Genomic DNA, 12611 nt, shown 5'->3' on the forward strand with positions numbered 1-12611 from the left:
TGTTGGCTGTTATCGGAGAGCTCACTCGCTCTGATCCCGAGCTTCAAAGATGCTGTTTAGGACTCCGTGAAGAATAGAATAAATTTCCAGGCGAGAGCTAGCGTAACTAACGGGCCCATTCACAGCGAGTGAAAGCTTTTTTCGTTCTTTTTTTCCCGATGAGGGCACTGCTGAAACAAGTTTTAGGCAGTCGACCGATATTTTTGGGGGCTGCAGCTCGCAATTACCAGCCACACCACGTGGATGTTTGCTACAAAGCCGAATTACAAAACTTTTCAGAGCCAAGGCATAGCGGCGACCGAAATTCGCGACACCAGCACGGGTCCCACTTGCTCGATTTGGCGCGCGATGTCGGAAAACAGTAACGTTTCCACCATAATCGGATGTGCCGTAATTCAGGCTGTTGCCGTGCTTTCATGCGATATAGAAACTCCGACGTGAATTTTTTGCCTTCGCCATGATCTTCCTTATCAAGTCCAAATCGCGATTGCATCACCCCGCGCGTTGTATGCTCCATGCGCGAGCGAAAGCGCGCGAGCGCTGCCGATGAACGGGGCTTAAGCAGAGATGAAATGAGCCGACCGTCTCGTTCGCGCGATGGGCACATGGAGATAGGAGCCGGCGGGTTGGGGAGGTGGGGGGCGCTGCGTGAGTCCCACAGGAAGTGCGTACTTTGTACCAGCGGGCGTGGTCGCGTGCGCCGCGGTATCTTTAGTGGGGATCAGCAGACGGCTCATACCTTTGTAGGTGTTGTGCTCTAATTGCAAAACTTCCGTTGAAGCCATAGCAGTGGCGGATCTAAAGGGGGGGGGGGGCGTAGCGGCGATCGCTCCCCCCCCCCTTTTAAGCCAGCCCCCGCCCCCTCCCTTCAGTGCCTGTCGTCCACCTCCTTTGTCAGACTGCCTGTTGAGTTTGCACCCTTTTTCAGGTTGCTTTGCCTGCCACGGCCCAAAAGGGGTAAAGAGAATCTTGTCCCTGATCTCTACCTCTCTCATTGCTCTAGCTTTTCCTGCTTCCCTATGCACATTTACAACGAAGGCTTCTTAGGCACCGCCATAATCCCCTCTGGGCTGTTGTAAATATGCGTGACCTACCAAAATGCACTGCTGAGCGGGGGCTTTAGCCTTTGTACCCCCCCCCCCCCATTAGGTACCTGAATCCACCCCTGAGCCATAGATAGGGCACTTCTCTTAGTGCAGCGGCTGCGTTTCCTGAAGGAGTGAACTGCTAGCCTATATTCATATAAAATTCCTCTTTGTTGCTATCGGATTTACTATTTTGCTCTCACGGTGAAACTCTGACTCTTTTTTTCTAACGTGGGATGGTTTTCGATGTTTTGCGTTCGTGGAGAGCAAATAGTTTTGCTGGGCAACATGGTAGCAAAGGCGTTGCATGGCTCTGGGCAACGCGTGAGGATTTGACAACCCGCAGCAGCAGAACAAGCGCAATTCCACAGTGCATTAAACCCACATTTGTTTCGTATTTACATGTGACACTCTGGCAAGGCATCTAACTGTGATTGCTGCACCCCAGGCTCAACAAAATTGATTTTTTTTCACGCAAAAAATAAAAAAAAGGTTTTTTCATGTTGCCATATTAGTCGAGCATTCTTGTGGCATTTTAACTTTAAGATTAATCCTTCAGTAACTATGCCTTGCATGAGAGGTCGAATTTCAGTTTAACGAAGTTTCGATATAATGAAGTGAGTTGCCGCTTTTACCAACTTCGCTATATTGAGGTTTAACTGTTCTATGTACCATACAAATGGGATTAAGTTGTTTTTATTTTCTAACGTGCGTATTAGAGAGTGACATCACTGAGCGATATGGTCTCTACCCATCTTGACATAAAACAAAGTTCTGCTTCACTCAGGGAATTTTAGCAAAAACACTCAGGGAAAACCTGGAAAACTCAGGGAATTTAGAAAAGTCAACTCGGTAGACACCCTGTCATTCCTTTGTTGTTGTTTTCTCTTTTTTTGCTGCCATTTGTCTAAAAATAAGCAAGATGGGCAGACTTTCTTTGGATGCAGTGCCCAAAGTTTTTGAGGTTGTTAATTCCTGCATCCTGGAACAGTTGATTTCATTCATTAGCTGATGAAAAAAAGAGAGAGATAAGGTCAGGTGAGCTGAATGTATTAAGGAGAAAGCTATGAGAGCTGTCAGGCATGCTGTCATTACGAGAAAAGTACAGATGCTGGCTTATCAAGACTTCACACTTCATTCCTAGTTATGGAAATATGATTCTCTCTTTTTTTCTTCTTCTTTTTGCTCATTTAGGATGAGAAGGAAAGTTTGATGGAACAGAACGCAGTCATAAGAAAGATTATAGAATCTCAGAAAAAGGTATGGACTTTCTTCATGCTGTGGCACTTTCCATATGTCAAGGTGTTTTTTGTTCTAGCTGCTCATTGCTTTTTACTGCCCTTAGTTTTGAGCACATTTTTTTACTAGTTCAAGCTAGGGTTGCTTACAGCAAAGAACATCACTGTGTACTAGGCTACCTCGATTAGCTATGGCATTTATGTAATACAATTAACTTGGGTAAATTTTAATGGTTCTCTATCTTCAAGCATAAAACATGGCCTCTATACTTGCATCTCCTTGTGTCAAATTCTGCTATGGATATCACACAAATGTCGTTGTGTCCTTTGTTGCATTCATTATTTCCTGTACTAACAGAAGTTTATGGGATTGTAATTGATTCAAATAACATTGCACTCCCATCATGTTTACATCAGTACATTTGGGCTCTATGATTGAATTGTAGCAGTTTACACTGTCAGTACAAACTTGCCTTTCAAGTGAAGACATTTTTATAAGCCATTAAGTCACAGTACATATGTGGCATTTTTTTTTTCTAAATGAGCCAAGTCCACTTTAAGTGAAACTGACAAAAATGCAGTTTTTTGCTACTGACAATATAGTCGGGCCTGCTCCAACAATTTTTTGCCAGTCATAATCTATATTGCTGCTAAAATCTATATAGTCCACTATCGTCGGCATTCAGGAGTAAAATTTGGATTTGGCTCTTATAGGTTGGAACATTTCATATGGGCTTGAATTGGCTCATAGAAGAAGTCTAAATCACAGTGAATGAACGATATAGCAATATTATGTGACAAAATTAACACCATCCTTGTGCTTCCATCGGTGCCATCCTTTGTTGCATGGGCGTTATGGCGATAACTAGACTTCTAGAGCGAGTGCTCCTTCCAGGCAAAAGGTGCACCATTCTGGACTGTCGGCAGCATTTTCTCGTTCTTGGCATATATTGAAGGCCTTCAAAAAAATGCTTCAGCTCTTCTTCATCTTAGCTCGTTCTATGACGTGCCGTTTCAATCACTTCTTCAAGTAATAGATCGGTGCCCAATATCTTCATTTCACTTGCCTTCTGTTTCAAATATACCATCTTGGAGCAAAAGAAGGGCATGATACTGTAGCGCACAACTAGAAAAGAAACACTAAAAGGCAGAAAGAAGTAGGAAAGTCAGCCTCTTACTTTTTACGTTCGAGTCTTGCCCTACAACATCATGTCCTTCAGTAAATAACAACTCACCCAAGAAAAACGAATTGTGTAACGAAAGCACAATAGGAAAGCAACTAGGAGACAAATGAAACAGATTGGATGAGCCGTGTTGGTTGTTTTGGTCAAGATTGTTGACGCAGCGCTGATTTAATGGATCTGGCTCAGTTTGATTGAAACAGATGCAGGATTTGGCTCATTTGTGATTCAAAACTACCTTTTTGAGTTCACGTTACAATGAGGAATGGCCCCATTTTGCTTACAATTGTTTTAAAAGTGAAGGATACTTAGGTGCACTTTACGCTCCCGGGAAATTTAGCCTAGTTTCGGTTTCTGGATTTGGCTCTTTTAGAAAAAAAAAATTCCACATATATGTGAACAGATTAAAGTTACAATAATAATGTGTTATTTTAGTGGCACACATTTTTTACTGAGAATGCGTTAGCTAGATAATACTACCATTTATGTGCAGTGCATGTGTGCACAATGAGCCTTTCTAAACACCTTTAACTATCTTTTCTCGCAGCGATGATTAAATTCAAGTGAATCATTTGTTGCACATCGTCTTTTGCTGTTTCGTTCATGCTTCATGCTACTATTGGCTGAAATAATCATCGCCTTTATCTTTTTTGTTTTGCTGTGGTACTTATATCTTGTAATCATTTTTCTTTATTTTGTTACTTTCATTGTACATCCCCCCCCCCCCCCCCCCCTATCCTCACTCCCATGTAACTCCTGTGTACAAAATTTGTTGAAACTGTTTTTTAGTTCTTTTTTCCTACTCTATGTCAGAAGCACTGCATAGAATAAGGATCTTACTTTTTTCTTTTTTATAGCTTTCAGCACTGCGAGAGCAGCACGACATAATTAGGAGCGTTCAAAAGAAAGCTGAAAACAAGCTAGCTGAGGCAAAGGCTTTTCAAGGTAAGTTACCACTCATGTGGTCTCTGTATTAGCAATGAGGGTTTGTTAAGTGTCAAACTCTAGCCCATCACATGTAGATGGCTTTTTAACTTGTAGCATCCAGGGTTGCACGGTTCAATGTCCTCCTTCAATCAATCATTTTTGCCTCTCGCCATCACGGAGTGGAAAATTTTGACAGACAGTGTTGTCACCGTGCGTAACCCCATTATGTTCAAACAGTTGCCTACTGATCACCTCACGCTGTAATATTCATATTGACCTTACACTGTTTTTTTTTTTCCTCGTTCAAATTGTGACTTTTTGTCTTGCAGCTTAAGCATTCTGTTTCTCTGAGAAACAGAATGCTTAACAGAATGCTAAACAGTGTTGTGGCCCGATCTGTTTTATCTGTTTTACTTCCTATGTACCCCCCCCCCCCATGTAATACCCCGACAGGGACCTTTAAAAGGGGCTCTGCAACACTTTTTCAGGTTACCATCGAATGGCTTTATTAAAGGCGTTTATTGGCTCATGAATCGACCGCCATAAAAAACTTTTAGAATGGCTTTTAGAATTTTTAGAAGCAGGGAGGGATGTCACGGGGGAAAGAAGTTATGTCACGCGTGCGTCATGACCTTGAGCACTTTTTCTTCTTTTCTTTTTCGAACTCGCGGCTTACTTTCAGTGTGATCGCGAGCGTGCTCGCAGACACGTGGCACCCTCTCGCAGCAGCCGCGGTAACTGTGTAGCACACGATGCCAAAATTAGCCAATGACTGTGAATTTGGGTATATGGCGCAGTCGTTTGAGTATATGGCATCATTTGTCAAGAGAAGAGGGAACGATTCCTAGCTGACTGAGAACTAATTGCAAATCGCAGGCGGTGTGCTGCGCTATAATGTTTGGCTCACGTGTTCTCAGGAGCCTCAACTACCGATTGGCAGCTTTTTCTGACCATGTTGAAGAAGTGTTGCAGGGCCCCTTTAAGGGAGAAATAAATGATGATGGTGAGGAGATGGTACCTGGTGTACATGGAAAATAATACATCACGTTGACTGCATTTCCTGTGTCCTTGAAAATCTTTTGAAAAATGTTTAGTGGAGATCTGGGACTGTATACATTACTGAAATTACAAGCACAAACACTTGCTTCCTGTTCTGAGCCCACAAGAAGTTGTCAGTCAAGCATTAACAGCCCAATTTACAGTAGACTTGAGTCAGCACTTCTTTTGTCACTTTCTTCTTTTGTCACTTTCTTTTATATTAGGGAGTTTTAGCTTGTAACGTATACTTCTTTACATTACCGTTACCGGATTACGTTTACCGTTTTACCGGAACTCGAGTTTTAGTAAAGTTTTTTAGCTGCCCAAACGTAAACCTTTATGTACGTACGTAAACCATTAGGTTTGCGCAAACCACTAAATGATGATGATAACAGCATTTAAACTACATTTAATTTAGATAATATTGAATTACGCTGCGGCAAAATCATAAGAGAGGTTTTTAGCGTGTGCAGTATCCCGGTATAAGCGAAGGGGTGTAGCAATACCAGGTTACCGGGCGATGGTGTCGACATCTTGTGACGCTTCGCACAACCACGATCATGAACACGTTTGTTTTCGCTTAGTGTTCTTGAGGGGAAAAAATTATTAAAAAGGCAACTCATTTGTAATAATGCAGCTGCAAGGCATCTACATTGGAAGTAGAATGCCCGATGTTTCTGCAATAACAATTTTGTGCTCGCCTGGTACACCTTGGCCCTGCTAGATGGCGCCACCTATCCAGCCTGTCAGCGTCTTTAGGCCCCTCACGTTTGCGGATTCGGTATTCTAGGTCACTCTAGCCTCGGTAATCCGGCTGAAATAAGGTGATCGTAAGTGGCGCTCGCACTTCGGCTTATTTTGACTCGGTGGCTGGAGTCTCCGCGAAGCGGATATCGCGAGTAGCCACGAACGAAGGTGGATTTGCGAGATGGGGCCTTAAACGTAAAGCCTATCTAGCGAGTAGTTTACGTTCCGTAAAGGTTCGCGCATGCGCGATTCCATCCGGTATCCAGTAACACGGTAACGTAAAGAAGTATACGTTACAAGCTAAAACTCCCTATTGTGTTATTTTGCAACACCATCGTGCTTGATCATGATATTACAGCACAACTTTTTACGAATGAAATTCATAAATGCTTACTGGCATAAACATTTTTAGTTTTAGTAAGCCATGGAACCTTTTGACTAAATTTTAAGTTGTGTGTGTATTTGTGCTTGGCATATGCCTGCTATGCGTAGCAGAGCGAGAGTTTACATGTCTATGTGCAGTTTCTGCTTCTAAAACGAAATGTTAAAGCATTTCTGGTGATAAATGGTTTTTGTATAAAATTAACTTGAAAAGAAAAATCTCTATTCTCATGGGCTGTTTTTCTTGATAATTATTGTTTGATCTAAGGCAAAGAAAAAGGACATTCTCAAATGACTACAGAAGGGTGAGCCTTAATTCATTCTGGGTTTTGCTTGAGCCATACCTTGTAATCCGTGTTCATTTGCTGTTGGTTTTTTTATCATAGGTCTAATCCAATCCACTCAGCTTGTTCAGTGTTTGCCTTAGCCTTTAAATGCTGTCATGCATTTGCACGCCTCACAGACCAGCTGGCTGCTAGCAATCCAGACTTGAGTGTGTGGGTGAGCGAGATGCAGCGTGAAACAGCTGCCGGGACACTGCCAATGCCACCATCGTCTTCCCTGCGGGAATCGAAAAGGACTGCGCCGTCCCGACGCTCCCACCACGGTGCATCTGCACCTCCGTGCGATGTCGCCTGTTGTGGTGATGGCAATTGGAACTGGTCTGCCGACTCGGCTGCGGATGGGGCTTCAGCCGAGGCTCTTATTGGAGCCATAGGTGGTCACCCAGCCGGTGATGTGGAATTTGAACAGTTAGAACAGAGAGTGCAGCAGTTGCAGAGATTACTAGGTCAAGAAGACAAGGTGAGTCATCTTATGGCAGTTAACTGTTGATTTGTCCTTTTCTCACAGTGTATTATGGTGATAACTGCATTAAGTAGGACTCTGAAGACACACACTTAGGCAAAGAAGCACACGTGAATGCAACTTCCGCATGTTTTCGAAGTTATGCATAATGGCATAATTGAAGCTAAGCTGCAATCTAGTTGTGTCAGCTTTAACATGTCTGAGCTAGATCAGAGTACATGTATTGTGGGCAAGCAGCTCTGAATGTGGGAAACAGTTTAAGGGAACACAAAATACAGTAAAACCTCACTGATATGTTTTTGATGGGACCATAAAAAATTAATGTAGGAGCCGGGAAATGCAAAAGCCTGAAAACAGGGAAAATGAAAAAAAAAAAAGCTGTGTATATTAGTGGGTGAACTGCGTACATAGTGGGTGAACATAGTGGGTGAACTGTGAATTAAAGGCAGTTCTATTTAAGGGGGGACGTGGCAATGAAAACTATCTTTGTTATTTATCACAATAAAGTGATGAAATTTGGCATGCAGATGTGATTTGTTATGCTGATATCAAAACTGAAATCTGTATTGAGATATATATCTGTTGCAGGGGCGTAGCCAGAAATTTTTTTCGGGGGGGGGGGTTCAACCCAGTCTTGGGCAGTGACTAGTTACTAGTAACGCGTTACCGGTAACTAGTTACTTTTTTCAGTAACTTGTAACTGTAACTAGTTACTTTTAAGTTAGAGGAACTTGTAACTGTAACACTGTTACTTTTTTCGCAGTAACTGTAACGGAAAATACCGTTACAGTTACTTCTGTCTTTATGAAAAATTATCCAACAGCAACACTTTTTCGAACTTTCTTCTTTACCATATATCCTCTCCACCCCTCAACTTTCCAGAATAGGGCTCCCCTCGCAGTTTAGGAGAGGAGGCGACTAAGCGTATTATCTTCCCTGCAGAAGACCGAGGTTGGAGGTCTGTCATTAACGCAACATGTAAATCAACCGTGGTTCAACTGAACAGCCTGCTAAGTTCGCGTCCGTTTTTTTTTTTTCAGCATATATATCCTTTTCGTCACTTGAGCGTCTAGCTATGTTCTTGGTGTACAGGTGGAGGAGCATTAGGATGCCATGTTTATAGTCTCCCTCGTCTGAGGCTCCGAGCTAATCGTGTTTGACAGGTGGCTAGAAAACGGCAGAACGCGAAACGGCTAAGGCCAGAAATTCCGTGAACTAGCGAAGCGATATTGTAAAACTTCTTTGTAACTGGTTGTAAAATGTTTACTCCGACTTTATGCAACAATTATTAACAAAATGACAGACGTTTCACCCCCAATGCAGGTGGCATCCTAAAAAAGAAAAAAAAAATGAGCCGAGGTCAACCAGTCCACTAGTCACACATGTCCTTGTAAATGTCCAGTGGGGGGCCGCGGCTGTTTTTGCAAGCCGCGGCGAATGAACCACGATTCCAGGAGTTGCTTTTCCCCCACCTTCGTTCACAAACCGGCGTTGTCGCATTGTTTAGGTCAAAGCTATGACCTGTCATCCAGCAGTGCTCAACAAGCTCGGTCTTAGAACGGGTTGCATGGGTTGCTTCAGCGACATTCCGCTTGAGTTCTTTAGGCCTCGTTGATCATTTCCTGCCCGTTTCGCCGATCCCCGCATCACACTTTTAGATACCGCCATGATCATCCGCAGGTGTGCAGTCTTAGGATTTCGTGAACACACGTTGTCATGTTCCAAGGTATAATAACGGGACTTAAAAACGGTTTGTATGGCCAGCGGACCGGAAGCTCTCCGAACAGAGTCTGACACACCTTAAACATATGGGGCAGACACAATGGACGTCGTAACCACTCGTGATGCACTCCCCACTGCTCTTCGCATGCGCTTCTGGGTATAGTTAATAAACGTCTTAGGATATACTGCCGTCGTTCCAGTACATCAACCACGTTTTCCACTTCAAGTAAGAGGCGTTCAAAGTGATTGCTGGTGTTGGGCCCCCTTTTATGTTTCCTTCGTCTAGGGTTTTACGACGTGCAACCCTTATTAAATAAATTCTATAATTTGATTTGTGATCTATTATTTTATACAGTAACGGAAAAGTAACGACGTTACTTTTGCACAGTAACTGTAACTGTAACAAGTTACTTTCGGAAACACTGTAACTGTGACTGTAACAGAGTTACTTTTTTGGCTTAGGTAACTGTAACTGTAACACTGTTACTTTTTACTGGTAACGTGCCCATGACTGGTTCAACCATACTTTATGTATGTTCGTGCGTGCGTCTGTATGTGTGCGTGCCTATATACGCAAGCAAAACTGAAAAATTTCGGGGGGTGTTTGAACCCACCCAACCCCCCCCCCCCCCTTGGCTACGCCCCTGATCTGTTGTAGTTCTGGAGTTACAATACTTGATGGACTCTCATTGTCATCCCAAAATTAACTAATGAATTAGATATACGTTGGTCAAAATTTTTGTACAAGGATATTCACAAGGATTCATTCTGTGCTGTAAAGCTATTGGTTTATTTTTTGATGTTCAAATGAGCACACTTAAAAATTTTGAAATTGCCTGTACATATTGTCTTACTAACAACTTTTACAAAAAGTCAATGACAAAAATCTGTATGATGTGCACACAAATATGGACAGCTTTACGGCACTCACCAATGTTTCAGGATCTAAGTGCAAAAAACGGAATGGTTATATCTTTATTTGTTGTGAACTGGCACTGGGATAACTCACAGCGAGTGCATAAAAAATGAAAGCTGAGAAAACTGAGCTCGAAGAAAATGGAGCTCATAGCTAAGAATACGAAACTCTGAAGGGAGCTGGTTTTATTTTTCATTGGAGAAATGTAGCATTGTGGCTACCTTGAGTTCCAATCTCTCATCTTTACGGTGATGCCAAGATTGCGGCATTGTGCCAGGGGAAAGCTGCAAGATAATCTAATACCCAATTTTTTTCTCATACTTTTTGATGACAGCACACTAATAAAGAGCTTTTTTCTCAACTTTTACTGACTATATTGTTCTAATATTTTACCATGATGTAAAAGATGGTCTGAGTATTGGAAAAAGAAAAAAAAATGAAAAATTGCAACATTCTGATCAAATTTACCATTCCCGTTGCTATGTGCCCCCCTTTTGAGTGATGTCCATTTACTGAGATTTTACTGTAGAGAAAAATTACAGTGCCTGCATACAGCAAGTGTAAAGCATGTATGTGGTACATGTGACTTGAGAACATGCAATTGACATTCTTCCCGACTTCCTGCAATGGCTTCATGGCATGCAGTTTGATATTGCTGACTTGGAGAATGCTACAGTGGATGGCGATACTACAGACCTGCAAGCCAGCCAAATAACGGCAAACATTCAGGCTTTACAAGAACAGAAATCTCAGGTGGATCAACTCCTCCGTGAACTCTCCACACTGCAAACGGAGGCCTGCAGGCTTAGCATCCATAGTAAGTACGATGCCTACTAATCTGAGTTATAAGGCATGGGGACTTGCATTTTCTGTTGTACCAGCTGAAGCAAATGCTGTGAAAGTGTTATGCGGGCGAGTGCACTTCTCGGTTGTTTTTTACATCGGGTTCAGGTTGTGCTTGTACTCATCACTTGGGCCACTGAAATGTTACGATGGCAGTGAACAACCTTTACTCTAGCGAGGCAATATTGTGTCCTTCAAGTAAGAAAAAAAGAATTGTGTGATTAAACTTGCTTGTGGCTTTAGTTTCTCTTTTGTTATTCTTGGATATCTGTTTAGTATTAGAATAACAAAGAGCTGAGCTAGTTGGTATGTATTCGTGTTAAAAGAACAGGTATGCAAACACAGGCACAAGAGAGGCCAGCACTTGCGGTGTCTTGACTTGTCTCTTGTGTCCATGTTTGCATGGCCAGTCTTCTAACGTGACTTTCATATTTCATGCTAAATGCATTAGAATGTCTTATTATTAGTACCGTAAGTCCGTATGATTTGCTTTTTTCCTGTTCTCTTCATATATTGCAGGTAATCCAAGTGCTGGCAGTGCTAATGAAGGTTCCAAAGGGGTTTCTTCAGCGAGAGGCCCAACGAAGTTCTCTGCTCCTTTCGAGCAGCCATCAATGAAAGATAAAAGAAGGTGATGTCACGATTATCTTTCGCTCATGTCTTATGGACCTGGGTATATGGATGCTGAAACTACTCCATAACAACTTTTTCACCTAAATTTTCTGATTTAGAAAAGAATAAGTACACATTACATCATTGAAAGTGTAAGTTGTCAGGGTTTTGTGAACGGATTAAGATTTTGCAGCATCACTTGGAAATCAAAGTGAAACATATTAAGAGGCCACATAGTTGCCTTTCTTTTTTAGGCAAGTTTGTCTGCAAGTTCTCTCCCCACTCGTCAATGCAGTGGTGCAACTGTTTTAATGACTAGCTGGTCATCCAATCATCAATGGAGCTGAAAAAAAAAAAGAAGTAAACATGAAATGTATTTTTTTTTATTAGTTGAAGCATATTTATTATTTCTAAAGGAAATGAGATTGCAAGTAAGGTCACTGGTGGCAGCTGCACCCACAACCACCACAAACGCGTAGTTCCGAATTCGTGCAATCCGCAAGTTGTCATGGCCAATATTTTACTTTAGATACGTAAACCTGTGTGACATGATTCAGTAATCACAGCTAATGTTTACAGGGACATGTGCTTTTAATCAGTCAATCGAGGAAGCAACCAGTAAATCAAAAATGCTTACTTCTTCAAGATGTTACGTTTAAACATATAAGTAAGCATGCAAAAGAACATTGAATATACAGAGCTATAGAGGGAACGTTCTTTTTTAAGACAGCATTGATAAAAAAAAAACAGTGATTGTTCTGGGTGGTATGGGAATAAATACTGTGTTCAATGAAATAACAATGGTAGGCACACCATTATCCACTATATATAAAATAATGCAGTGGCGGCTGTTATCCTTAAATGCAATAAAAGACACCATAGCATTTGGTAGGTTATTCTGAAGTGGCGAAGCATATAATTTGCTCTTAATTGTCTCTTACGGCAATTGTGTACTGGTGGTAAAAAGTGATTGTAGCAAATGTTGTGTCGCTGGAATTGCCTAAACTACGACAGCATTATAGTGCAACTTGTGATACCATCATTCTCTCAAGCTATACGCTATTGTTTACGCCTATAAATGCTAGTATATCAATGCAGTTTTTATTTATGCCAT

At 41.9% G+C, this 12611-nt stretch overlaps 1 protein-coding gene across 6 annotated transcripts in view; it reads left to right on the forward strand.

Annotated features, from left to right (window-relative positions):
- LOC119382527 (uncharacterized) overlaps window positions 1–12611 on the forward strand; it is an 84955-nt gene that overhangs the window by 12809 nt on the left and 59535 nt on the right. For all 6 annotated transcript variants that reach the window (XM_037650260.2, XM_049412228.1, XM_049412229.1 and 3 more), the window contains 5 exons: window positions 2280–2345; window positions 4362–4449; window positions 7061–7401; window positions 10688–10859; window positions 11405–11516. In XM_037650260.2, coding sequence (XP_037506188.1) covers window positions 2280–2345; window positions 4362–4449; window positions 7061–7401; window positions 10688–10859; window positions 11405–11516 — 779 coding nt within the window. The remainder of the gene's footprint in view (window positions 1–2279; window positions 2346–4361; window positions 4450–7060; window positions 7402–10687; window positions 10860–11404; window positions 11517–12611) is intronic.

The sequence above is a fragment of the Rhipicephalus sanguineus genome, chromosome 2 (genome assembly GCF_013339695.2).
Source record: "Rhipicephalus sanguineus isolate Rsan-2018 chromosome 2, BIME_Rsan_1.4, whole genome shotgun sequence".
Lineage (NCBI taxonomy): Eukaryota > Metazoa > Arthropoda > Arachnida > Ixodida > Ixodidae > Rhipicephalus > Rhipicephalus sanguineus.